General features: G+C 43.9%; 1 protein-coding gene across 4 annotated transcripts in view; it reads left to right on the top strand.

Moving 5' to 3' along the window:
* TNNI3K (TNNI3 interacting kinase) overlaps window positions 1-26567 on the top strand; it is a 230894-nt gene that overhangs the window by 29237 nt on the left and 175090 nt on the right. For all 4 annotated transcript variants that reach the window (XR_005774108.1, XR_005774106.1, XM_040406705.1 and 1 more), the window contains 3 exons: window positions 4369-4479; window positions 20305-20403; window positions 20833-20971. Coding sequence is in view for 2 of the 4 variants with exons in the window: in XM_040406705.1 (XP_040262639.1) it covers window positions 4369-4479; window positions 20305-20403; window positions 20833-20971 (349 nt within the window). In the remaining 2 variants the exon portion in view is untranslated. The remainder of the gene's footprint in view (window positions 1-4368; window positions 4480-20304; window positions 20404-20832; window positions 20972-26567) is intronic.

Genomic DNA, 26567 nt, shown 5'->3' with positions numbered 1-26567 from the left:
AGTTCGATCGAGAAACTAATTATTTTGTGCTATCAGTAAAAAACGGTACAATAGTCTATGCAAAATATAAACTATTTATTATACAATAATTTAGAATACAATCAAAAAGTAAACGTAAATCTCAATAATATACAATGATATGCAGTACCCAGAATTCGCCACTATTTGGTGCCAACAAAACACTACTAAACCAACACAAGAATATTATGCAATACGGCTTTAAAATTGGGAGAGATAAAATTAATTGATTATGAGCAAAAAACTCAATCAAGAAAATGACAGATACAAGCCCTTGCCCTGCCAAATCTTATGCCCAATTTTGGATAATGGTAGTATTGCAACAAAACTTATAAATTATCCGCTTGATATCAAACTAGGGAATATAAAGATTCCCAACAGAGAAGCTCTCTTGTTATCAATATCAGATCTTGTATTCAGTGATATACATTTTCATTGAATGCCGTTGATACTGATGTAGTACTAACACTAAGTATCAAGCCAATTCATTTATAAAAATACTACATATAAATAAAAGTATACATTACCCAAGGATGTAGGTGATAGGCAGAGTCTAGGGGAAGTCAGCTCTCCAAAGGTTTTTCTAATAATCCAAATCTTTCTCCATAGATCTCCCCTTCTTTCTTTGTTTTCCTATTTTTGTGTTCCCCCTCCTTTTTAGTATGTGGTTTCTTAACCAAAACTTATCAGATGAGCACACCCTCCTAGTTTGGAACTTTCCAATCATTGTTGGATAGGCGTGTACATTGATAAGGAATGTGACATTATAACACTACCCAGAATGCACATTTGCTACTGGTGTAGTGTTACCTGCTCATACCTAGGTGGCACTGTTGTATAAACTATAAGCATTATACCATGCAAGAGTTAACTCATACATGCCTGACATTTTCAATACTCCACACCTCTGACATCTGGAGGCCTGGTCTCAAAGCTGAGGGACAAACTTTGATACATGAATATATACTTTGAGGAACATCTAGACAATTCTCACACTGTATTTCATGTTCTGATAAGAAATATAATGAAGCCTCTACTTCTGCAGGTGTTCTGTATCTTCTAACTGTCTAAATGTATAATAGATTTTTACAATAACACTAGCTCTTTGAACGACGCATTAATCTTCCCATGGACTTACTTCGGCCTACATTAAAGTCCATACAAAATAGTGAATATAAACCAACATTGCTCTTAAAGGCTATGAATATCCATTATAACTAGAATAATTAGATATATAAATTTTTACACTCATGAAAAGGCACAACAAATCCCCCTTCATTACAATATAATCCATTACAATAAGTTGGGTTATATTGGAATGTCCAAAAAGGCTTTTCATACGGATCCTTCAGAGACATTAGTTCTTGTTTAAACAGTTTGTTACTCTTATGAAGATTTATTGAATGAGTCAATAACTTTGAGTGTAAGTTGGTGGTGATGATAGTGTTCTCCACAACGAAATATAAGTCTGATAAATGTTGCTTCTGATTTTCCATCTCTGCATGAATACACATCAGGTTCCTTAACTGATCTCAAGTTCCAATGTCTTAATAGAGATGGAATTAACAGCTGATACACTGGTGGCAATGACAGTGCCCACTACGCCAAAGATTTTGGCGGCTGCAACCGCAGAAATGAACTGCTTTGGTCGTCGACTCGTTGAAAACTGTTCTCTGGTCAATACATGAGGATAGGTTAGTACATTTGTATGTTCATACTAGACCAATCCTGGGTTCCCGTCTTTAGCTGGAACCTTGATATCTCTTTACTCATCATCATCCGGCAATCCTTCCATTTGGCGAAGTTGTGACCTAGAATGACAAACACGTAACTGATTAATATGCACCCACTTCTCTATAAATTCACCCCCCTTAGGAATTTTGATCTTGTAGATCACAGGTGACAATTTGTCAATGACGACATAGGGTCCCTTCCAGGAAGGCAGGAACTTCCTTTCCTTCACCTGATCCCGGGCGTAGTTATAGAGATAAACCTGATCGGAAATATAGCACTCATAGTAAATCATACTCATAGTAGGTTTTGGCACTCACGGCTGCTTTCTCCAGATTCTTCTGGGCAAAAGCATGCTGAAGGTGCTTGCGAAGATTCGCCATGTATTGGTGAGCTGTTGCAGCATTTATCAAATTTTGGTCTGTTGTCCGGTAGAGTAAATGCTGGGGTAACACCATCTTCCTTGCCTGCACAGTCTTCCATAGTTATGGGACAATTCTGTGGATCTTCAACGTGTTTGGCATGTTTTACATTGACTGGATCCCCCTTTTGACTTGCAATGAGATCCTCACTAGGGGAATCTTGACTCCATTGTACCACATTGGCTTCGGCTTCCTTTTGGGCCTGTCTTCTTGTCATTGCATCCACTTGGATAGTTCCCATGAGGTCATCATTGTCCAAGACTTCTCCATCAATGGCTGCTTGTTTGGCGAGGGAATCTGGCAAATCATTCCCCTCCTTATCCATACCTGGATATTTTGAGTGACCTCTTACCTTTTTCCAGTAAATGGTGAGACCGTGGGTGATAACCATCTCGTCGATCCTAAAAAACATTTTACCATGCTTGACAGGCTTATTGTTACTTCTTACCATACTACATACCTTTTCCATCCAGGGAAATACTCCACGAAGCTACTGCGAATATAATTAGAATCTGTGATTATAACAAACTCTTTAAGACCAGAATCAATAGTCATTTGTATGGCTTTATACACAGCGGTAAGCTCCGTGACCTGGCTACTTTTGGAACAAATTTTGTATCCGACGGACATGTCTAGGAATGTGTTATTGCATACGACTCTGATACCTGCAACCAATGTGCATTCAGTTCCTATATTAGTATTGAAAGAACAGCCGTCAACATATACACATAGTAGGGATTTGCAATATTCTTCTTCATAAGACTTGTATGGAGATGAAGATTGTTCTTCCAGGAAATCATTTTCTGGTGATTCGCCTTTATGTCATGAATTGGAACAATCGTGAAGTTCAGCTAATCCTTGAGCAACTGTATTCTTATTATTTTGTTTGTACCTGATTTCCAATGGCTATCCCATTAAGACCATCGTTCTGGCGGGTATCCTGCTGTTTGATCATTTCCCATCCTTGATTCTATCACTCTGCAAATATTGCAGGGGTTGGTGTGCAGTTTCCACAATGATCTTTTCGCCCTGGATAAAACTCCTGAAATATTGCAAAGCCCACACAGTTGACAGTAATGCTTTTTCATTGAACTTTACCTCAACCGGTGACAAGGACTTGCTGGCATAGGCGATGATCTTGTTCAGGTTGTCCTGTTTTTTGAAAGGACCGTGCTCACACTTTTGTCGGTGAAGCCTGTTTCAATGTAAAAGTGTTTTCCACCTTCTGGATAGGCAAGGCATGGGGCCTGGATAAGTCTGGTTTCGAGCTCATTCACAGCTTGCTCGGGACGCTCACTCCATTCCCATTTTACTCCTTTCTTCAGCAACTGCAAAAGAGGTTTTGTAATTTCAGCATAGTTATCTATGAACTTACGTGAATAGTTAATCGTGCTCAGGAAGGATCTTAACTCCTTAGGATTTGTAGGTGACTTCATGTTGATCACTGCTTCCACTTTCTTCTTCTGTGGGTTGATTCCATCGGCAGTGATTTTGTGACCTAGAAAATTGACAGCTTCTTTTTATGGTTATATTGAGCCACCAGTGCGGGGCTGCGGTGAGGCCCCAAATGACATCAGCCAGGTGCACATTAAACTTGTAATGAGGGACTCCATTGTGTGCCTGGCTGAAGTGCAGTGAGACCGTCCAGCAGCCCCCGCACTGGTGTCTCGGTATCAGAGCAGAAGCAGGGCTTGTCTTTAGTACTGCCCCTCACTCAGGCCTGGCAGCAGAGGACCAGACCCAACCCTGCAGGAGATTCAGACAGGACAAGCAGATTTCAGAGCTACTGCTGTCTGTCCTGCTCCAGCTGTCCAGGTCACCACTGCTGGAAAGGTCTTGTGAAAATGGCCTCTGCCAACCTGACAATATGGAACAGCAGAGAGGTGTGTTACCACTGCAGGACAGCTTCATGTAAGTTAACCACCGTCCATGTATAGGATAGGGTTGGGAATTGGTCGATGGGGAACTCGCTCATTTGTTCACGGCTTTGGTGACTGTTACTTTTCTCTGTATGTTCTCTTTTGTATGTCTTATGTATACCTTTTATCTCTCGTATCTCTCTTTTATCATCGTTTAGTAAATTTTTATGCACCCAGGTCATGTTAAGTCTATCTTTTCCCGTACCTCAGAATTCACGGTAATACAATGTTTCAATTGTATTGAAATAATGCAATGAAATATCTTTTTCACATTTTAGGACAACTCGGAGATACTTACGGCATTACTACACGGTGGAGCAGATATTCAGCAGGTTGGCTATGGCGCACTCACCGCACTCCACATTGCAACGATTGCGGGAAATCACGAGGTGATTAATTATTTCATTGTCATTGATAATTGATCCAGTGGCCCCTATTTTCATATATCAGGAGGAAGGACAGAGCGATGGTCGCTCATGTGTGGACTATTGAGTTTTCTACGTGAGTACTTGCCTTCCATACATTATAAGACAGTGTTTCATGTCTTCACCATTTCAGTATCTCTGCTTGCTAACAGTGAATGGGTGCATAAATCCTGTATTTCAGACTGTTTACCTTACACTAGGTTGTCTAGACTGGCAGATCCTCAGTCTGTTGGTCTGTATACTTTTTCTTAGTCTCTTTTTTTTTAATCTGTTTGCATTTTCTGATTGTAGATTTATTTATTCTATTTCCTGAACATGATTTTGGGGGGTGGCCATCTTGCCTGAGATGTTCTTAACAGCATTTAGAAAGCATTATGAGAATTGCTTTACACCAGCCCCATGGGCCATAGACACGATAGTCAGGAGGGGACCTCGTTGACTCCTATGGGAGAGTTTTCTATGCATGTTCTTAGTGGCCAGTGCAAAAACTGCAGGATTTTATGGGTTTTGTTTAAATATTGATACTTACCTTGAAAATTAAAAATAAGATCATCAAAAGTTCTTTAAAAACATTTTAACCATAAAAACATGATATAAACAGTAGGTCATTTTCTGATGACACTAGGAATGAGCGAATCGACTACGGATGAAACATCCGAAGTCGATTTGCATAATACTTCGTTTGAATACTGTACGAGACTTCGCAAAATAATAGCTTGGGCTCATAGGAGCCAATACATTCTAATACAGTATTCAAACAAAGTATTATGTGAAACATCCGAAGTCGATTTGCTCATCCCTAGGTGACACATTCCCTCTATCCCGTTCGCTACCAACGCATGTACGGCGCTGGAGCATGTGTAAACATGGCGCCCGCTCGCACGTGCTGTGGGCGCCATGGCTGGCAGATCTCTGCTGTTTCAAACAGCATAGACCTGCGGCTAATTACCGTGACTGGCAATAATGCTGATCGCGGTAATTAAATGCTTTAGATGCCATGATCAAGTGAGATCACGGCACCTAAATGCCCAAAAACCCGTGTGGCCAATTTGGGCATCGGTAGTCGCGCTGAACACTTTCAGCCTCGCTGACAAGGCTGAAAGTGTTCATGCTGCAATTCTTATTTTGTCCACCAGATAAGGCCAGGATAAGAAATGAGCAATATTGAGTTTAAATGGCATTTTAAAAATCCCTGATAGAACAAAATAAAAAATTCTAAAACATAATTTATAGGCTCATATATGAGCCACAAAATCATCACAAAAAAAATCAAAAAAAATGTTAAAAATATATAAAAAAAATTAAATCACCCCACTTTCCATATAATTAAAAAATAAATACCTAAATAACAATAAATATAAACATCATGGGTATCACCGCGACCGAAAATGCCCATACTATTAAAATAGAAAAAAAAAATTCAATACGGCGAATGGCATAATGGAAAAAAGGGTCAAAAATATGTACATTGTAAGCCCTCACAGGCTGTACCAGTTTATAACTCGTCTTGTTCATGCTTAGTCCAATTGTCTGTATTATGTATGTGCACCGCTCCTCATATGTACAGCGCTATGGAATGAATGGTGCTTTAATAATAAATAATAATAATAATAATAATTGGCCTATTTGCCATTTTATCATTGTTTCTCTTACACAAAAAATTTAATAAAATGTGATCAAAAAGTCACGCACACTCAAAAATGGTATCAATAAAAACTACAGATTGTTCCACAAAAAATGAGCCCCTAAACAGCTCAGTAGACATAAGTATAAAAAAAGTTATGGGGGTCAGAATATGGTGATGTAAAAAAAAAAAATAAATTATCAAAGTTTCAATTTATTATTTCACTATTTAGATATTAACCTATACATATGGTGTATCGTTGTAATCGTACTGACCCAGAGAATGAAGCGCATGGGTAAGTTTTGCCGTAAACGAAACGCCGTGGGAACAAAACCTGTAAAACGGTGGAGGAATTGCATTCTTTTCCAATTCCATTTTTTTACCGCTTCCCACTACATTTTATGCCATAATTAATGGAGGCATTAGAAAGTACAACCTGACCCGCAAAAAATAAGCCCTCATACAGCTTTGTGACTGGAAATATAAAAAAGTTATGGCTCAAACAAAATAGGGAATAAAAATGAAAATGCAAAAACGAAAAAACCTCCGTTATCCTAAGGGTTAAACTTTATCCTTTACTTAAAGAGATTTTCCAACTATTGTTTACTTGGAGGAGAAAGCAGAGGAAATAATTGTAGCGCAGTTACTTCTTTAAAAAAGGGTCAGTCAGTGCCACTTATGTCATGTCTCGTGTAATGCGTTGTCACCTCAGCGTGTGTTTGTATGTATGAGTACTGTGTGTCCATTAAAACTGATGCTGATACAACCACAAGAGGGGCCCCAACCCAGATTTTATTACACTCATTCTATTAAAGGGGTCCTACAGGATTAGGAAATCATGATTGTTCTCTACCTGAAACAGCGCCACATAGGTAGCATGTGGTATTGCAGTTCAGTACCATTTACTTCAATGGAGTGATGCCGCAGTACCATACCCAACCTGTGTAGGTGTGGCGCAGTGTTAAGGAGAAACCAATCCTGTACAACCCCTTTAAAGGGGATTGATATAAAAAAATGAGAATCAGACATCATATAGTACATGGCAATCTCTTTCTAACAAAGCCAGAACCAGCCCTGTACTTCACATGGATCCAGAGATCTCCCCATTCATTGCTCTGCTAGATTTATATCAAGCTGGCAGCTCAGGGGGTGTGTCCTTTCTGGAACATGTGGCTGGTGGCCTTTGAAGATTTAAACTGAGCATGAAAGAAATAAGGAAAAGTACAACAGGTGGCGCTATATTGATACATTTTTTTGAATTACTCACTGGCTATACAAAATTTTTAATTACATGCGATTGCAAAAGTATTCAGATCCAGGAGCTGACCTAAAACTATAGAATATTTTTGGCGGCACAACCCCTTTAAGTAGGAGTTGATACTCTGTAGTGGATTTTTTATTTTTTTTGCGAAAGCTGAAACAGTTTTCCCCTCTCCTGATTTTTTGCATTTTCCGTCTTTTTTTCTCATCATTCACATGGCAGAAAAATCAATGCGAACGCCGGCCAGCGCGTAATCCGTGTATAAATGGACTTTTTAAAGTTTAATTGGCGTTTAGCAATAGTAATTGTGAGTATTTTGTCCTGAAAATGAAGAAGGTGAAAGGTCGGCTATTATTTTTCCTGAAGAAGCTGAAGCAGAAGCCTCTCATTTGTCAGCAGGCAGCGTGTTCTTTTGAGATACCCTCATATTAAATCAAGTGGAAGTAAACAAGACCCCAAATCTGACCCGGACCCGGAGTGCTCTGCCACCCATAGAAATTGATATAGACTTCTATTTAAAAGCAAATGCTGAGGTCGCTGCTTCTCCATTCCCCTCGTAAAGGCTTCACTAAACTTCAATATATTTCAGCATCTCAATTGTTTGGCTGATGCACTCAACATAAATCCCTCAAGGACTCCCGTCGTCTTTTGTATTGTTTTCAATTTTCAAGACAAATTTCAGATTTGAATAGTATAGTGGAAAAAAATTAATCCTGATACCAACGAAACTCTTACCTTCAGATATTTTATAATTTACCTTTAAAGGGGTTGTCTCCGCAAGATATCAGAATGCCATAAACAAAGCATTTACAGGGGTTATCTAAGACCTACGGTCGAGTCTGTAAATATTGGGACATCAACACAATTCTAACATTTTTGACTCTAGACACCACCACAATGGATATGAAATGAAATTAACAAGATGTGCTTTACCTGCAGACTGTCAGCTTTAATTTGAGGGTATTTACATCCAAATCAGGTGAACGGTGTAGGAATTACAACAGTTTGCATATGTGCCTCCCACTTGTTAAGGGACCAAAAGTAATGGGACAATTGGCTTTTCCGCTGTTCCATGGCCAGGTGTGCGTTATTCCCTCATTATCCCAATTACAATGAGCAGATAAAAGGTCCAGAGTTCATTTCCAGTCTGCTATTAGCATTTGGAATCTGTTGCTGTCAACTCTCAAGATGAGATCCAAAGTGCTGTCACTATCAGTGAAGCAAGCCATCATTAGGCTGAAAAAACAAAACAAACCCATCAGAGAGATAGCAAAAACATTAGGTCTGGCCAAAACAACTGTTTGGAACATTCTTATAAAGAAGGAACGCACCAGTGAGCTCAGCAACACCAAAAGACCTGGAAGACCACGGAAAAAACTGTGGTGGATGACCAAAAAATTATTTCCCTGGTAAAGAAAACACCCTTCACAACAGTTGGCCAGATCAAGAACACTCTTCAGGAGGTAGGTGTATGTGTGTCAAAGTCAACAATCAAGAGAAGACTTCACCAGAGTGAATACAAAGGGTTCACCACAAGATGTAAACCATTGGTGAGCCTCAAAAACAGGAAGGCCATATTAGAGTTTGCCAAACGACATCTAAAAAAGCCTTCACAGTTCTGGAACAACATCCTATGGACAGATGAGACCAAGATCAACTTGTACCAGAGTGATGGGAAGAGAAGAGTATGGAGAAAGAAAGGAACTGCTCATGATCCTAAGCATACCACCTCATCAGTGAAGCATGGTGGTGGTAGTGTCATGGCGTGGGCATGTATGGCTGCCAATGGAACTGGTTCTCTTGTATTTATTGATGATGTGACTGCCGACAAAAGCAGCAGGATGAATTCTGAAGTATTTCGGGCAATATTATCTGCTCATATTCAGCCAAATGCTTCAGAACTCATTGGACGGCGCTTCACAGTAAAGATGGACAATGACCCAAAGCATACTGCAAAAGCAACCAGAGTTTTTTAAGGGTAAGAAGTGGAATGTTATGCAATGGCCAAGTCAATCACCTGACCTGAATCCGATTGAGCATGCATTTCACTTGCTGAAGACAAAACTGAAGGGAAATGCCCCAAGAACAAGCAGGAACTGAAGACAGTTGCAGTAGAGGCCTGGCAGAGCATCACCAGGGATGAAACCCAGCGTCTGGTGATGTCTATGCGTTCCAGACTTCAGGCTGTAATTGACTGCAAAGGATTTGCAACCAAGTATTAAAAAGTGAAAGTTTGATTTATGATTATTATTATGTCCCAGTGGGAGGCACATATGCAAACTGTTGTAATTCCTGCACCGTTCACCTGATTTGGATGTAAATACCCTCAAATTAAAGCTGACAGTCTGCAGGTAAAGCACATCTTGTTCATTTCATTTCAAATCTATTGTGGTGGTGTATAGAGCCAAAAATGTTAGAATTGTGTTGATGTCCCAATATTTATGGACCTGACTGTATAATACCCCCCCATACGCCCCCGGGCCCTTTACACAGATTGTACTTAACCCGCTCCCCAGCACCCGCGTCCCTTCTAATGCCGGCACGGCCACCGTTGCATCTCCTTAGTGTCACCCATGATGCTATTCTCATTCCGGCCTGCTATTGGCTGTCCCCTCCTCCCACGCCAGATATTTTCATCCACGCAACGAGGAGATGCAGCGGTGGCCATGTCTGCATCAGAAGTGACGCGGGGAGCGAGGTGAGTGCAATCTCTGTGAGGAGCCTGAGCATATGGGGGGCATTATAGGTCTTGGATAACCCCTTTAACATTGGACCCTCCTCTGTTATGCAAATCCATTACACAAGAGTGGTTGCTGCTCTCGAGGACTGGACCTGTGAGTGCATGACGAGATCATCCATTCATTTCATCTGGAGGCTCATAAAAATGGCAAACTTCTCCTGTGGTCTGGTGGGGTCTGTGAGCCAGGGGTGCTTTACAGCGTTCCATCTGCTAATCCAAGTATCGGCCTCAGATTCCTGTGGATCATCAGATCACACCTACATGTTATCAGCGAAGATGGCGGCAGAAAGGGCCGTAACTACTATAGCGGCACACCATGTGACTACTAGAGGACCCAGGACAAGAGGGGGCCCAGCACAATCACTTTAAATTGCGGGACAAGAATGAAAGCCGTGAGCTGGGCGTTATGGTGGAGATCCTTGGGGGTGTCCACTTTTTGTATAATCTGGACACCATGCCCAATAATCCTGAAGGAGCAGGTCCCTTTACGGATCTGAAGAATAGCAGTACCAAAATGCCCCCAACTGGAGAGGTTTCGTGCATTGATGTGTTCTTGAAACGTACCATCAATGAACTTTCCACCTTTAATTCTACCCCTAAGAGGCTAAATTGTAGTAGGGCTGAACGGGATGCGATTAAAGTGCTTTAGACAAGAACGTTATGATCAAACCCTTCGATAAAAGTGGGGAATGTCGTTATTATAGACACCCCAGCATATCGGCTAAGACTAAGACTGACCGACTAATTAGCAGTGATGAATTTGAGTTCCTTTACCCTTCGTATCCAGTAATGTCAACCTTTTACTGTTTGCCTAAGGTCCACAAGGATACACTGCCTATTAAGGGTCGCCCCATAGTTTCAGGAGTAGGGAGTCTTCCACAGAATAGTGGCATTTATGTGGATCACATACTGCGTCCATTTGTACAATGCCTGCCCTCTTACATTAGGGATACGGGAGAGATTCTCACCAAACTTGAAAATATATGCATTGAACCGGGTTGGTTCTTAGCATCAATTGACGTGGAGGCCTTATACTCATCTATCCCCCATGAGAAGGGCCTTGAAGCCACTGCACATTTTCTGAGAGCTAGGGGTCAGCAGTTTTGTGCACACAACAACTTGGTCCTTGACCTGCTGAAATTTGTACCAGCTCAGGGGCACCACTATGGGTAGTTTGTGTGCGCCATCTTACGCAAACTTGCTCCTGTGCTGGTGGGAGGAGACGGTCGTCTTCGGGGACACGCCAGTCTGGTATTCTGAACACATTGCCCTCTGGTCCCGGTACATAGATGACATTTTTATTCTGTGGAGCGGGTCAGAGGGTGACTTTAGTAGGTGGGTTGATAAACTCAATCATAACTCTATCAACCTTAGGTTTACCTCCAAATAGTGCAGAATCACCTCACTTTCTAGACATCTGCATATCTAGAGACGATAGTGGGGGTCTACAGACCACCATCTACCGCAAATCAAGGGCAACAAACTCCTTGCTCAGGTGGGACAGTTGCCACCCCACCCCACTGAAACGGGGAATACCCGTTGGGCACTTTTTGAGGTTGATGCGCAACTGTTCCGATCTAGGAGAGTTTAAACGCCAGTCAGATGACCTTAGGAGGCGGTTTTGTGAACGAGGCTACCCGGACAATATACTCAGGAAGGCCTATCAAAGGGCACGGGGAGAGATGCGTACCACACTTCTACATCCAACCTCGTGTCCTAACAAGCACTCACAGAAAGTTATACGAGTCATAGGGACCTTTGACTCAGCAGCGACCGCAATTGGGAAACCCTCCGGATGGAGCCGGATTTGTCAGAGTTGCTCAGTCTCTACCCATCAGTAACGTTTAGGAGAGGCACCAATCTAAGGGACCAGCTTGTACATAGCCACTTCAGTCCACCTGAGAGACAACAGACGTGGTTAGAGAGATCGGTTAAGGGCTGCTACAAATGCGGCCACTGTAGCTTCTGTAGCTCTTTAACTCAAGGGAGAACTGTCTCGATAGACTCCCCGGCCAATACGTACCATATACAGGATTTTATCAACTGCCGCAACACGTTGGTTATCTATCTCATCACCTGTGAATGCAGTAAGCGATATGTGGGAAAAACCCGCAGAGAACTACGTAAACGCATGGGTGAACATATTGGAGACATACGGAACGACCTCTGTGGCCAGACATGTTCGGACTGCCCATGAGGGTCAGATTTCAGCAATCACATTCATGGGCATCAAACACGTCAAAAAATCCCAATAGGGGGGGTGACTGGGATAAATGCATCCTCCAACGGGAGTGTTGGTGGATTTTTAAGTTGAATACCACCAACCCCCATGGTCTGAACGACCAATTACAGTTTGGGTGTTTCCTTTGATATCATGTCTCTCTCTACCATCACCCCTTCTACCTTAGTACGGGGTTGTGCAGCTGCCTCCGCCTTCCAGGGTCTCTGTAAGTAACTATATCGCCTTTTATGTCACTTGATACATTCTATGTTTGACCATTCGCCTTACAGGGCTTATATGTTATGTGCTTTACAGGCAACAATGCGGATTAGTGCTGACCGCTCTCTGGCGATCTGACCGCTGATGCCTGTGTCCCGGATATATGCCATACGCCCTCCAGGGACACTGACACTGTAGAACTGTTTGGTCTGTATCTGCTTTACTCCTTCTAGTCTAGGCTTATCATACGCCCTTGAATAGTTGAAGGTATTTCAAAACATAGCCCTTTGTCCCCTGACGATTCAAGAAGCTTTGTTTTGTTTAGGTGCCGACCTTTTGATTTATTCATCTGAAGAAACGCGTAGTGACACGTGAATCTATCACCTTTTTTACATTAGTTACCTCACCAGCTTAGGTGTCCATGCTTTGCCTCTAAACACAATCCTGTGCAGGGCTGTGTAGGGACCCAAGCTTAGGGTGAGGTTCCGGACGAGGCCACCCCTTGCGGGGCAAGGACCGTGTGTTAGGAGGTCACTAGGGTCTATCAGGTCAAGTAGGACATTACAGGGACAGTCTATTTCCTTGAGGTGCATATATATGTGGATCGTGTGATCTAGATGTTAGTATATGTTTGTAAGGGGCCTTTTCATCAGTGAGATTTTACTTGATACTATTAAAGGTTATGTTTTAGTACGTTACTGCCCCTTTATGCAGTACTTGGGGAGAAGTGCGGACGCACCTCTCTCCCCTGGTAGGAACAATCCCTTCTTTATTTTTTCTAATTGGGGACCAGTCTTAGTTGGGATTATCTCCTCTTAGTCAGGACTCTACCCTCTAAAGGAACAACTTTTACCAAATGAGGCAGTGGAAAAAATGGCCCGAGGGTCACTGAAAGGGGTTTAGGCAGAAACCATTCTGTCCTGTGTGGGGGGCTTGGTTTGATCCTTACTTCTCTATGTACGCCACTGGCAGCAGGTACGGAGCCAGAGCTGCCATCACCACGTCCAAATCTATCCCCAAGCCTCGTCAGCTTCTCCTCGTGGTCCTGACGGTTTATAGCTGATACATAGGACGAGATTGTAGCTGGAGAGGAAATATGCTTGTAGTATACCGTGCAACTGGGGCCCCTAGAGAGAAGGGCCCAGCTCCACCGATGACAAGGACCTGTACAGAACTCCCTTTCCGCTATTTGTACATCTATGGATCCGGCCTCTTACCGACGACAGATCCCGAGCCCCATCTTCTCCTCCATCCGGAACAGAGACCTCAGATCCGGACGAGGAAATGAATCCATAACATTGTCATATCGAGAAGAAGCTTTTTATTATTAGATAGATAGATAGATAGATAGATAGATAGATAGATAGATTTTTTGGGAAGGGGAGGCCAAATTGTGATAAAAAATTCTGTAATTGTTCAAATTTTTTTGTGGGGGGGGGGCATCATGTGTGAGGTCTTATTGTACACGTAGATCTTCATCTTCTTTGTCTGTAATGACTAAATGCAGCTTTTAGGATCATTTGCAGCAGGATACTTTTTATCGTCCTGCTCCTCTTTTTTCGTATGATTTTAATAAGATTTTTCATTCCGACTTTTCTGATGTAGCTCAGTATTTTTCTTTTTCCTCCTTGGCGAAAATATTGGTGAACACGGCGGACTTTTCTCCTCACATAACTGGTGGCTTTGCCAAGGACTGCAATATAAAAGGAAACCATCAGTAGGTTGCAGATGTAGCAGAATCTATCGCTATAAGAATAAGAGTAATACAATAATATATCAATGAGATACCAGGAAAACCCCAGTGTCTTCCCTGCAGCCCATCAGCAGACACCAGCTGTCTCACCGCTACATTCTGCTGATTTCAGGGGTACTAGTAGGACCCTCCCCCCAATGTGTGGGACCCCCATTTATAAGAGGTAACCCTAAGCCCTGCCTGGACCCGGTGTATATGAGATTATAAAGTCCTTGTTACCTGGCTTCTCCGCGATCACCTCCTCCAGTCCCCCGGCCAGACGTCTGCAGCACATCCTCATCTTCTTGTAGCTGTGACAGATAGAAATGTTCTGACCTTAACTGCTCCAGAGGACAATATTCAGTCCCCCCCAGAATATCCCCATGACCCCCTCCCCCACTACAGAGGTCAGATATACAGGTGCAGTGTACAGCGGGCAGGGAGGATATGTAGATATGTGTGGAGTAGGAGAAGATGGACACTCACCAGAAGATGCAGATGATGATGGTGGTCAGTAATATCACCCCACACAGCCCCAGGAGAACATAGAGCCAGACTGGAAATAAAGAGACAAGATGATGGTTATTAACTCTGTCTTCTAAGACATCTGAGGATGATGGGAGTAGGATCAGGAGAGGAAGGAGTTGACTACTCACTGTTCTTGGCTCCTCTGTTCTCAGGGCCGGGGGTGTCTCCCCTCTCCAATGCTGGGGAGGTCCCTGTCCATAAAAGAATGAAGGGAATAAAGACATGAAATCCATGATGGCGGCTACTGAACCCCAAGATTGTATCAAGAGAAGGAGACAGAAGACTCTTCCTATAAGTGACCCCTAGAAACCTTCACAACCCTCCCCAGTGATGACGTCCATTACCTGTAGGTCTCATGGTGGGCCTCCCCTCAATATTCATAACGCAAATCGCGCAAAATAGCAGAGTAACACTCCAGGAATCCATATTCTCCAAGTACTAACCCTCAAAAGACCCCAGTGCACCCCAACACATAGAACGCTGGACATGGCATTGTGATGTCACAGGGCCTCAAAACTGTATTGTTTGGGGCGGGGCTAGTGGCTGATGATGTCATCAGAGATATGAACTGAATGATGGGCAGGATATAGGAGGACAATATGTAAAGTGAGATTCCACCTCTAGTTCACCCTCTGAGAAATCAAATAGACATTGGATACATTTTACCATCAGTTTAGAGGGAATGTTCACCCAGAAATGATATTTAGTATTTTGTAAACATAAATATTTCCATAACGTCATTCTGATGAATTTCTTCTTATATCTCATAGCGGTCTGAGCTCAGTTTTCTGATGCAGATTTAATATCCCCGGTAATACCATAGAGATAATGATAAAATCCTGTCTGCCACTGCTAGAGACAGTATAGGAGCCTACTATAGAAATGCTTACATAAAGCTAAATAAACAAAATATATCCTCTAAGCTCCCCCTAGTGGTGGCTTTAGGTAATCAGAATTTTATCATATAAAAGGTTTGTAAGAGAGGAAAAAGTAAGTCTGCTTTCTTCCTAAAACAGCGCCTCTCTTCTCCATGGGCTGTGTATGGTATTGCAGCTCAGTGCATTTCAAGTGAATGTGACTAAGCTGCAATGCCGCCCACTGCCCCTATAACCAGATCTCTACAACACATAATGTATGGAGAAATACAATCTCTAATACTTACCTGTAGGTGTCATGGTCGGCCTCCCCTCAATATTAACACAGCAAATTTTAAAGAAAAGCAGAGCAACGCTCCAGGAATCCATATTCTCCATCTAGTAACCCTCAAAAGACCCAAGTGCACCCCAACACATAGAACACTGGACCCTGCATTGTGATGTCACAGAGCATCAGAGCTGGTGGGTGGAGCTACAGGTTGCTGATGATGTCATAAGAGATATGTCCTGATTGAAGGGCAGTATATGGAGAAATGATAAACCAGTGTGAAGTATCAGAAATGTAGTAGAGCCAATTATTCTACACAGTGAGGATGAAGCAGACGCATAGTCAGAGCAGCCAACGTTCAGTAATCATTTTGGGCAAAACACAGAAACATCTGAGCATTTCTTATTATCTCCCTTACTAGTGTAGATCTCACCACCAGTGGGGACAGATAAAGACCGGCGTGTAAAACACCAAACTTAATGGAAATGTGTCACCAAGTCTTCTAGGCAGCTCTGTGACCTGTGCAGAGGTCGTCGTACAAGTAAAGAATAGAGAAGATGTGACAATCGCCCATTGTGAATGGTGGATCCTCTCTTAGCTGTCATTCTAATCCTGCCTGTACTGATATCACTTCTATGTATGGATAAGCAGATAACTGCAGTAAAGTGATCTATACAAACAAAAAAGTGGCCCCTGGGAAAACTGCAGGATTTTATGGTTTTTGTTTAATTCTAGATATTAAAATGGCAAATTAAAAATAACCACCAAATGTTCTTTAGAAATATGTTAAACATAAAAACTTGATCTACCCAAGAAGCTGGATCCAAGCATTGGGGACCAGGTAAATATGTTTCACCCGACCAGGTTCTGCTTGGGGGACGGTGGTTTTAAAAACTGAAATGCGACTGGCCGACCCCCCTAAGTTTTAGGGTACATCCACATGTTCAGGTTTCCTGATGCTGTTCTCTCCATTTATGATGCATTCCTAATTTTGGCTTTCAAAAGTTAATATTTTTGGACTCCTGTGGAACATTCATGGTTTAAAGGCATTTTCCCATCTAAATATTTGTGGCACAACACTAGGATATGCTACAAATGTCAGATAGGTCCCACCTCTGGAACTTGCCCCTATCTTGAGGATATGGCCTCTATAGCGATAGGAGAGCACACCAAGCATAGAAGGCCACCCTCCATTCACTGCTATGGAAGCTCCGAATAGCCCATCGCTAGGTCTCACAGCAGTGAATGGAGAACATGCTACACATGTACTGTGCCCTCTACTTCACTTAAGGGCAGGGGTGCACCTAGCCTTTTCTGCTGCCTGAGGCGAAAACTGAAACGGCGTCCCCCCCCCCCCCCCTCCCATGCCAATTTCTTAACCTAACCCCTTCCCTTCAGCCCATGGCCCTTTGGCTGCCCTTCTCTTGCCCCTACCTGGTGCCGTCTGAGGCAGTCGCCTCACCTGGCCTCATTGGTGGTACAACCTTGCTTAAGGGGCCTCGTTCTTGAGATTGGAACAGGTCCCAGAGGTATAATCTGTTGGTTATGTATTAGAGAAGACACTAGGAGCTTGTGATGAGGTAGAACTTGGTTTACTTGTGTGGATTAAGTTCCAAACATACAAAAACATTTCAGCAAACTGTAACAGCAGCCATCTTGGTATAAAGAGAGAAAAAGAGAGAGAGAAACCAACAAGTTTTACAGTATACACAACTGGTAACCTTAATGTACAGCGCCATCTACTGGTCAAGTGATAATATTACACAATACTGTATATGGTACATGCTGTTGCATCTCCAACAGAACCAGCTCCATCCGACATTTGTGGTAAATCCTAGTGCCATGCCACAAATGTTTAGATCGGATAAACCATTGAACTTAAATGTAAAAGTCAAAATTCTATTCGGCAGCTTTGCCGAAGGTCACCAAGAAATTTGATTCTTTCCAAATGAATTCATCATGAATCTCTATAAATCTGGTATACCTGCCACAATCTGTCTAATTATATTCTTCCCACTTGGCTGAGCAATCTCAGTGTGAAGGCTTGGAAGTTAAACTGCAGGGAGAGTGTATGGCCGTGTACATCAGTGTGCAGTGCAGCAAGATTCATAGCTAATCCCTTAGTTGGCTGTAGATTTACTGTGCATCAGCATTATAGGTCAATGTTACTGTCAGGTCTCATTTATCGCTGTGGACTTAACTCTTCAGTGAACCAAGATTCAAGTAGTCAGCAGCAGTGGTAGTAACAGTGTGCACCAAGATTCATAGCTATTCCCTTCTGGTAAATAAAAAGAAATGCATACAGCACCCTTCAGTAAAGGACTTAACTGTGCAGTTTACCCAGATTCAAGTACTGGTCCCATAACAGAGTGAGGAGGATGGCAGCAGTAGCAGTGACAATAGTGGCCCCATGACAGAGTGGGGACTGCAGCATTAGCATCAGTGGCAGTAAGGGTCCATTCACACGTCCGCAAATGGGTGCTCATCCGTTCCGCAATATCGGGAACGGGTTCGGACCCATTCATTCTCTATGGGGCTGGAAGAGATGCGAAGAGCACCCGCATTTCCGGAGCACGGCCCCGAACTTCTGGGACGCGGCTCTGCAAAAAAATAGAACATGTCCTATTTTTGTCTGCAATTGCGGACAAGAATAGGCAGTTCCATGGGGACGTGTGAATGGACCCTAAGGCTGTGCTCATACATACAACACAAGATGGTGGCAGATCACAGTAGTAGCAGAACCCAACAACAGCAGTGTAATAGCAAGACCCAGTGGTATGCATATCCTTGTAAAAATGTAACATGTACATACCAGTGGTCACGGCGTGGTGTGGAAGGGAAACTCCACACCAAACACAAGAGGGAGGGGGGGGGGGGGTATCATGCCTGAAACCTAGGGAAACGGGAAAGGTCACCACCTAATGGAACCCTAAGCCCAGCTCTGACTGCTAACAGAATGAACAGATCTCAGAGGTAGGAATGTTCATCCGCCGGAACCTAGGAGCCTGGCTCACCCTAAACCGACCCCGAAGATAGTGAAAGGGCTACAGACAACCTATTCCTTCCCAGCTGAAGGAACAGGAGTCTACCTCAAGCCTAATACCAAAGACAGGGAGAAATAACAAACAAAATACAAAAGGAAGACAAGACTTAACTTCAAGTAGAACAACTGCAGCAGCAGGGAGCTCAGCAGAGACCCAACAAACAGCTAGCTTGAAGTCCAGGGAAAGAATCTATAAACCGCACCCCTGAGAGGGAGAGACGGAAATAAGTAGGCAAGGTCAAATGACCACACACACCACACCTGAAGCAAGGGGTGTGGGCATTTCCAAAACAACACAAACACAATTGATCCACAAGGAACTAGTAAGATCAACGTGTTGCCAATCTTTCTGATCTCCTGGCACCTGTCACGAAGATGTTCGAGACACCAGTAGGCCGAGAAGCCCCTTTGTAGGAATAGAGGCAGCAGGTGGATGGCAGCTTCAGAATGGTGGCAGCGGCACGTGGAGAGAAGTAACGGCCCATTTTGCACAATATTCCGGTTTGCCAGCCCACTACAGTATGATGATCATTAGTGGCAGAATGATCTACTCTATTGCATCAGGAATCGGTGTCTGGAAATCTACGCCTGATTCATCTTTATGAAGGATACTCTCAACATTTGGGAGAAAAGACAACTTCTCTTACGGGTAACTATGACCCCCGCCGCAGTGAACACCCGCTCTGATGCCACACTACTGGCCGGGCATGAAAACATGTCCAAAATTCGGCCAGTTGCGGCCACACTTCAAGTTTGCATGCGAGGTAGTCCAGGGTATCTTGGATCATGGGTGACAGGGTGCAGTCCAAGTATGCACCACCTGCTGTTTCAGGTGTCCAACTGATGCTGCTGCTTGGTGGTTTCTTTAGTAGGTGAGAAAACTGGTCTTCATGCATGGAGTTTGCATGTTCTCCCCATGTTTTAATGGGTTCCTTCAGGTGATCTGATTTACAAGTTTATTTTGGAATTTAGACTATGAGCCTCAATGGAGATTGGTACCAAAGAGTGTGAGGATTGGCATGGCTGTTCCCATTTTACACGTGCACCACTCTTCCTCCATGTTCCTGGCTCATTTCTCTCTACATCCATCAGATAATTTTTATTTTGTTGTTCATAGTCCAATGAGTAAAATATTTTACTCTAATCGACTTGTAGAATTCAGACGTCGGCGCTCTCTGCACCCATCTGTAGCGGATCTGCTGGTGTTTGTGTTTCATCACCCTTCTGTCTTTCCTTGACTTCTTCTCATATGTGAAATCTTTATTCTTTCACGCTCAGGCAGTCGACATTTTATTACAACACGGGGCATATGTCAACGTTCAGGACGCAGTATTCTTTACCCCATTACACATTGCCGCGTACAACGGGCATGAGCAGGTGAGATATATTAACTTGAATTGTCTGTAGGGATGTGAACAGAGATGTAGCAGAGCTTGATTTGTTATTCTATTGAACAATTTTTTTTAAAGCGTGTCAGAGCTCTGGTTTTCTGATATAGAGCTCCAAATTCACTGCTGCCCTTAACACCAGGCACATGATGAAATTATGACTTCCTCCACTAGGGGGAGCTCACTGCATAGAGATGTGTACAGCTTCAGTTTAACTCTATAAAGCCATATGCAGTGAGGTCCCCTTAGTGGCAGCAGAAGAAATCATATCATTTAACTCTGCTTTTTAAGAAAGGCTTAGGGGGACGGTGTTAAATCCATGATTATTTATGACAACCCAGTTGCTATGCCCCATTAAGGGGAGTCTTCGTTTGAGCACCCCCTCTTACCCATCTCCCATTTTCTTGGTACGCGGTAGGTCACTCGTCTTCTCTTGAAATTTGGTGCAGATGTTAATATGAGTGGAGAGGTCGGAGACAGACCCCTGCACCTTGCCTCAGCCAAGGGATATCTCACAATCACAAAATTATTAATGGAAGAAGGTACCAAGACAGATGGTAAGCATTTTGTCACTTTTTAGATATGGGGAGCCCCTCAACTACTTTGGGGGGTATAGTAGACACTGAAGACTATTTCCACTTTCACAGGGTATGCCATAAATGTGGATCCAACCATCACCTATCTCCAGAATGGGGGTCACCAGAGGCTGTCTGGGGAGGGGGCTGCATATCTGCTCAGCTCAGCTGTCTCTCCATTCATTCTGCACTTGGATGCTGTGGCCAGTGGTCATCACTCCAGGTGGATCAGGGGACCTCCATACGCCGGAGGTGACACCTCCTGGAGTATGAAGATGAATATTACATGTCTAAGGCTACTTTCACACTAGCGTTCGGGGCTCCGCTTGTGAGTTTCGTTTGAAGGCTCTCACAAGCGGCCCCGAACGGATCCGTCCAGCCCTAATGCATTCTGAGTGGAGGCGGATCCGCTCAGAATGCATCAGTCTGGCACCGTTTGTCCTCCACTCCGCTCAGCAGGCGGACACCTGAACGCTTCTTGCAGCGTTCGGGTGTCCGCCTGGCCGTGCGGAGGCAAACGGATCCGTCCAGAATTACAATGTAAGTCAATGGGGACGGATCCGTTTGAAGTTGACACAATATGGCTCAGTTTTCAAACGGATCCGTCCCCCATTGACTTTCAATGTAAAGTCAAAACGGATCCGTTTGCATTATCATGAACAAAAAAAATTAAAAAAAATTTTTTTTTTTTGTTCATGGTAATGCAAACGGATCCGTTCTGAACGGATCCAAGCGTTTGCATTATAGGTGCGGATCCGTCTGTGCAGATACCAGACGGATCCGCACCAAACGCAGGTGTGAAAGTAGCCTAAGATGGAAATACCCCTATAAAGTGAAACTTCATACTGGAAACACATAGTTAGCTAGTGCCTTGAAAAAGTATTCATACCCCCTGAACTTTTCCACAATTTTTCACGTTACACCCAAAAACTTAAATGTATTTTATTGGGATTTTATGTGATAGACCAACACAAAGTGAAGTGACTAGAAAATGATACATGGTTTTCCAAGTTGTTTAATAAATACAGTGGGATGCTAAAGTTTGGGCAACCTTGTTAATCGTCATGATTTTCCTGTATAAATCGTTGGTTGTTATGATAAAAAATGTCAGTTAAATATATCATATAGGAGACACACACAGTGATATTTGAGAAGTGAAATGACGTTTATTGGATTTACAGAAAGTGTGCTATAATTGTTTAAACAAAATTAGGCAGGTGCATAAATTTGGGCACTGTTGTCATTTTATTGATTCCAAAACCTTTAGAACTAATTATTGGAACTCAAATTGGCTTGGTAAGCTCAGTGACCCCTGACCTACATACACAGGTGAATCCAATTATGAGAAAGAGTATTTAAGGGGGTCAATTGTAAGTTTCCCTCCTCTTTTAATTTCTCTGAAGAGTAGCAACATGGGGGTCTCAAAACAACTCTCAAATGACCTGAAGACAAAGATTGTTCACCATCATGGTTTAGGGGAAGGATACAGAAAGCTGTCTCAGAGATTTCAGCCATCTGTTTCCACAGTTAGAAACATATTGAGGAAATGGAAGACCATAGCCTCAGTTCAAGTTAAGGCTCGAAGTGGCAGACCAAGAAAAATCTCGGATAGACAGAAGCGACGAATGGTGAGAACAGTCAGAGTCAACCCACAGACCAGCACCAAAGACCTACAACATCATCTTGCTGCAGATGGAGTCACCGTGCATCGTTCAGCCATTCGGCGCACTTTACACAAGGAGATGCTGTATGCGAGAGTGATGCAGAGGAAGACTTTTTTCTGCCCACAGCACAAAAAGTGACGCTTGAGGTGGGCTAAAGCACATTTGGACAAGCCAGCTTCATTTTGGAATAAGGTGCTGTGGACTGATGAAACTAAAATTGAGTTATTTGGCCATAACAAGGGGCGTTATGCATGGAGGAAAAAGAACACAGCATTCCAAGAAAAACACCTGCTACCTACAGTAAAATATGGTGGTGGTTCCATCATGCTGTGGGGCTTTGTGGCCAGTGCAGGGACTGGGAATCTTGTCAAAGTTGAGGGACGCATGGATTCCACTCAGTATCAGCAGATTCTGGAGACCAATGTCCAGGAATCAGTGACAAAGCTGACGCTGCGCCGGGGCTGAATCTTTCACCAAGACAACGACCCTAAACACTGCTCAAAATCCACTAAGGCATTTATGCAGAGGAAGAAGTACAACGTTCTGGAATGGCCATCTCAGTCCCCAGACCTGAATATAATTGAAAATCTGTGGTGTGACTTAAAGAGAGCTGTCCATGCTCGGAAGCCATCAAACCTGAATGAACTAAAGATGTTTTGTAAAGAGGAATGGTCCAAAATACCTTCAACCAGAATCCAGACTCTCATTGGAACCTACAGGAAGCGTTTAGAGGCTGTAATTTCTGCAAAAGGAGGATCTACTAAATATTGATTTCATTTCTTTTTTGTGGTGCCCAAATTTATGCATCTGACTAATTTTGTTTAAACAATTATAGCAAACTTTCTGTAAATCCAATAAACTTCATTTCACTTCTCAAATATCACTGTGTGTGTCTCCTATATGATATATTTAACTGACATTTTTTTATCGTAACAACCAACGATTTATACAGGGAAATCATGACGATTAACAAGGTTGCCCAAACTTTCGCATCCCACTGTAAAAAGCTGAAAAGTATGGCTTTCATTTGTATTCAGCCCCCTGTACTCTGATACCCCTAAATAAAATCCAGTGTGACCAGTTGCCTTCAGAAGCCACCTCATTAGACCACCTGTGTGTAATGTATTCTTTTCTGTGAAGGCCTCAGAGGTTTGGGGATCGAGGTTGTTTCCCCATTATAGAGAGAAGGTGACTGGTAGAAGAGGATTTTGCAGAGGGGAGACCTGGTGGATATTTAAATTGAAAACGACCCAACCGAGGGGTCTTAATAAACAACTTTTCTATGGCTGTTATATCTAGGTTCCACCATGGTCCCCCTCTGCGTACATCCTCTCTGCCCTCTGTGGACATGCTCAAATTGGAGGTTATATTACCTAACAGCCTCCTTTTTTTCTAGACCCTGTTGACCATTTTAATCCTGGCCATTTAAAGCCCTGTTTAGACTTGGCAGAGTTACTACACTGTGCCCGTAGTCTCCTATTAGATAAACTAGCGCTATTAATGCTTTAGCGCAGCCTTGTTGGAAGTGATGGGGATGCTTGTTGTCTGATTGACATCTTTTCTCCCGTCATACCACACCTCTCAGCAGTGTCATTTAGTGGGTGTGGTTGATATTGGATGGATAAATTGATGCACTCTTTCATCATGTGATTGCTGCCCCGGACCTTCCGAGTCACATGACAGCCCATGTGACGGTGATGTCACAGGCTTTTGATCATATGACGGGTGGTATTACAGGTCACATGCCGGAGGGGGCGTGGCTACCGGTCTATGCGGCTGGCTTTAAAAAGCGCCGCGGCACAGCTTCTCATGCGCCTCTGCCACAAGCCCGGCTGGACACCATGCAGCATGTGAAAACGGAGGGCCTCGTTTTGTGGGGTGGAATGGAAGGCGACTTCCAGACTATACCTCTGCATCCAATTGAGCCTTCATCTCCACTTTGAAGTTAAGTTGAACTTTTAGTTTGTTGATAAACTGCTGACATATTGTTGCGAGTCCCCTGATGAGTTGGCCCAAGGCCAACGAAATGCATTGGAAAAGTTATCTTCATCCATACCAGGGCCCTTGTGGTTGTTTCCTTCCCTCTGACGAAGCTGGGCAGTCAACTGGCGCGGCGCAGGGACAAGAAGGGACACCTTAGGACAGGGCTCGACAAATCCCAGGTCGCCATGGTTACCAGGAATTTGGTCCTGGCGCTTGGGTATTTGTCAGCCCGTTTTCAAAGATCTGCTCTCCGCGCGCACCGTGGTTTCCTGAGCCGGCACAGACAGTGGAGAAGGAGAGGAGTCCCTCCCTCCCCACTGTGCGCGGCTGCCGCTGACCACCAATGAGAACAGAGGAGGAGGAGGAGGAAGGGAGGGACTGTGGCCACTGCGCCACCAATGAATGCCTGAATACCAATGTGCCGGCCATATCCCGGCCCCTATGACTGCCGGGAATGTTTGTCTGCATTGGTGGCAGTGGGCAGTTCCGATCGGAGTCCCAGCAGTGTAATGCTGGGGCTCCGATCGGTTACCATGGCAGCCAGGAGTCACGCTACTGAAGTCCTGGCTGCCATGGTATGTTAGTGAGCAGCATTATAGTCGCGTGCGCCGTGGCCGCCGGGCGCTCCTTCTTCTGTCTGTGCGGCTCATTGCTAATGCTTATAGCATTAGCAATACGCCGCACAGACCTATGAGAAGAAGGAGCTCCCGGCCGGCGATCACGGCGCACGTGAGTATAATGCTGCTCACTAACATACCATCGCAGCCACTTCAGTAGCGTCCAGGCTGCCATGGTAACCGATCGGAGCCCCAGCATTACACTGCTGGGACTCCGATCGGAACTGCCCACTGCCACCAATGTTGGGGGAGGAGGGAGACCCTGTGGCCACTGCCACCAATGATTAATACTGGGGAGGGGGGGTGGGTTTGTTACCAGAGGGGGCTGATAAGAGGGAGAGGCTGGAGGGGCTGATCAGAGGCTGGAGGGGCTGATCAGAGGCTGGAGGGGCTGATCAGAGGCTGGGGGGGCTGATCAGAGGCTGGGGGGGCTGATCAGAGGCTGGAGGGGCTGATCAGAGGCTGGAGGGGCTGATCAGAGGCTGGGGGGCACATGATAGGCTGGGGGGCTGATCAGAGGCTGGGGGGCACATGATAGGCTGGGGGGGCTGATCAGAGGCTGGGGGGGCTGATCATAGGCTGGGGAGCACATGATAGGCTGGCTGCCATGGTCTGCTCCCTGCTGTTGTGTGCACAAAGCACAGGGCAGCAGGGAGAGTGTAAAGTCCTATTCACCCTAATAGAGCTCTATTAGGGTGAATATGACAAGGGTTCTAGCCCTTAAGGAGGCTAATAGTTATTAAATAAAAAGTTTAAAAAAAAAAGTTTAAACCCCCCCCCCCCCCCTAAATATAGAAAACAATATATCGCACATGCTTAAAATTATATTGCAATATAGATTTTATGACGCGGCTCCGCCTGGCTCCTAACTTTTTTAGCTGGCTCCTAGATTCCAAGGAAATTTGTCAAGCCCTGCCTTAGGAGTCAGGAGTGACACGGGGGAGCTGCTTCTGCCAAATCTTATTGAATACCAAGATATATTAATACTTAATGAATGATACTCCTGGTACTATATAGACACATAGCAGAACTGGACTGTAGGCATGGCAGAGGTGACAGTTGACCAGGCACTTTAGCCTGGGCTATTCAGAGGCTGGTCTGGGACTTCAGCCTGCTGGTATTGGTGTCAAGTGGCAGCTATTGAATGCCATGCAGTAGAGGGGAGGGGGTCCCTTGTTAATCCAGAAGCCTCCTCCAAACTCGAACTGCTCCTGACATATAATAAACTTAACAGATCAGCCAAGAGCAACTTGTTGATTGTTTCCATTAATATTTCATAATTTACATAGAGTAAAATTAAGCTGAAACAAATCA

This window comes from Bufo bufo, chromosome 9, assembly GCF_905171765.1.
Source record: "Bufo bufo chromosome 9, aBufBuf1.1, whole genome shotgun sequence".
Classification (NCBI taxonomy): domain Eukaryota; kingdom Metazoa; phylum Chordata; class Amphibia; order Anura; family Bufonidae; genus Bufo; species Bufo bufo.
Note: the sequence above shows the minus strand (reverse complement) of the source record. Positions and strands in the feature narration are given on the sequence as shown.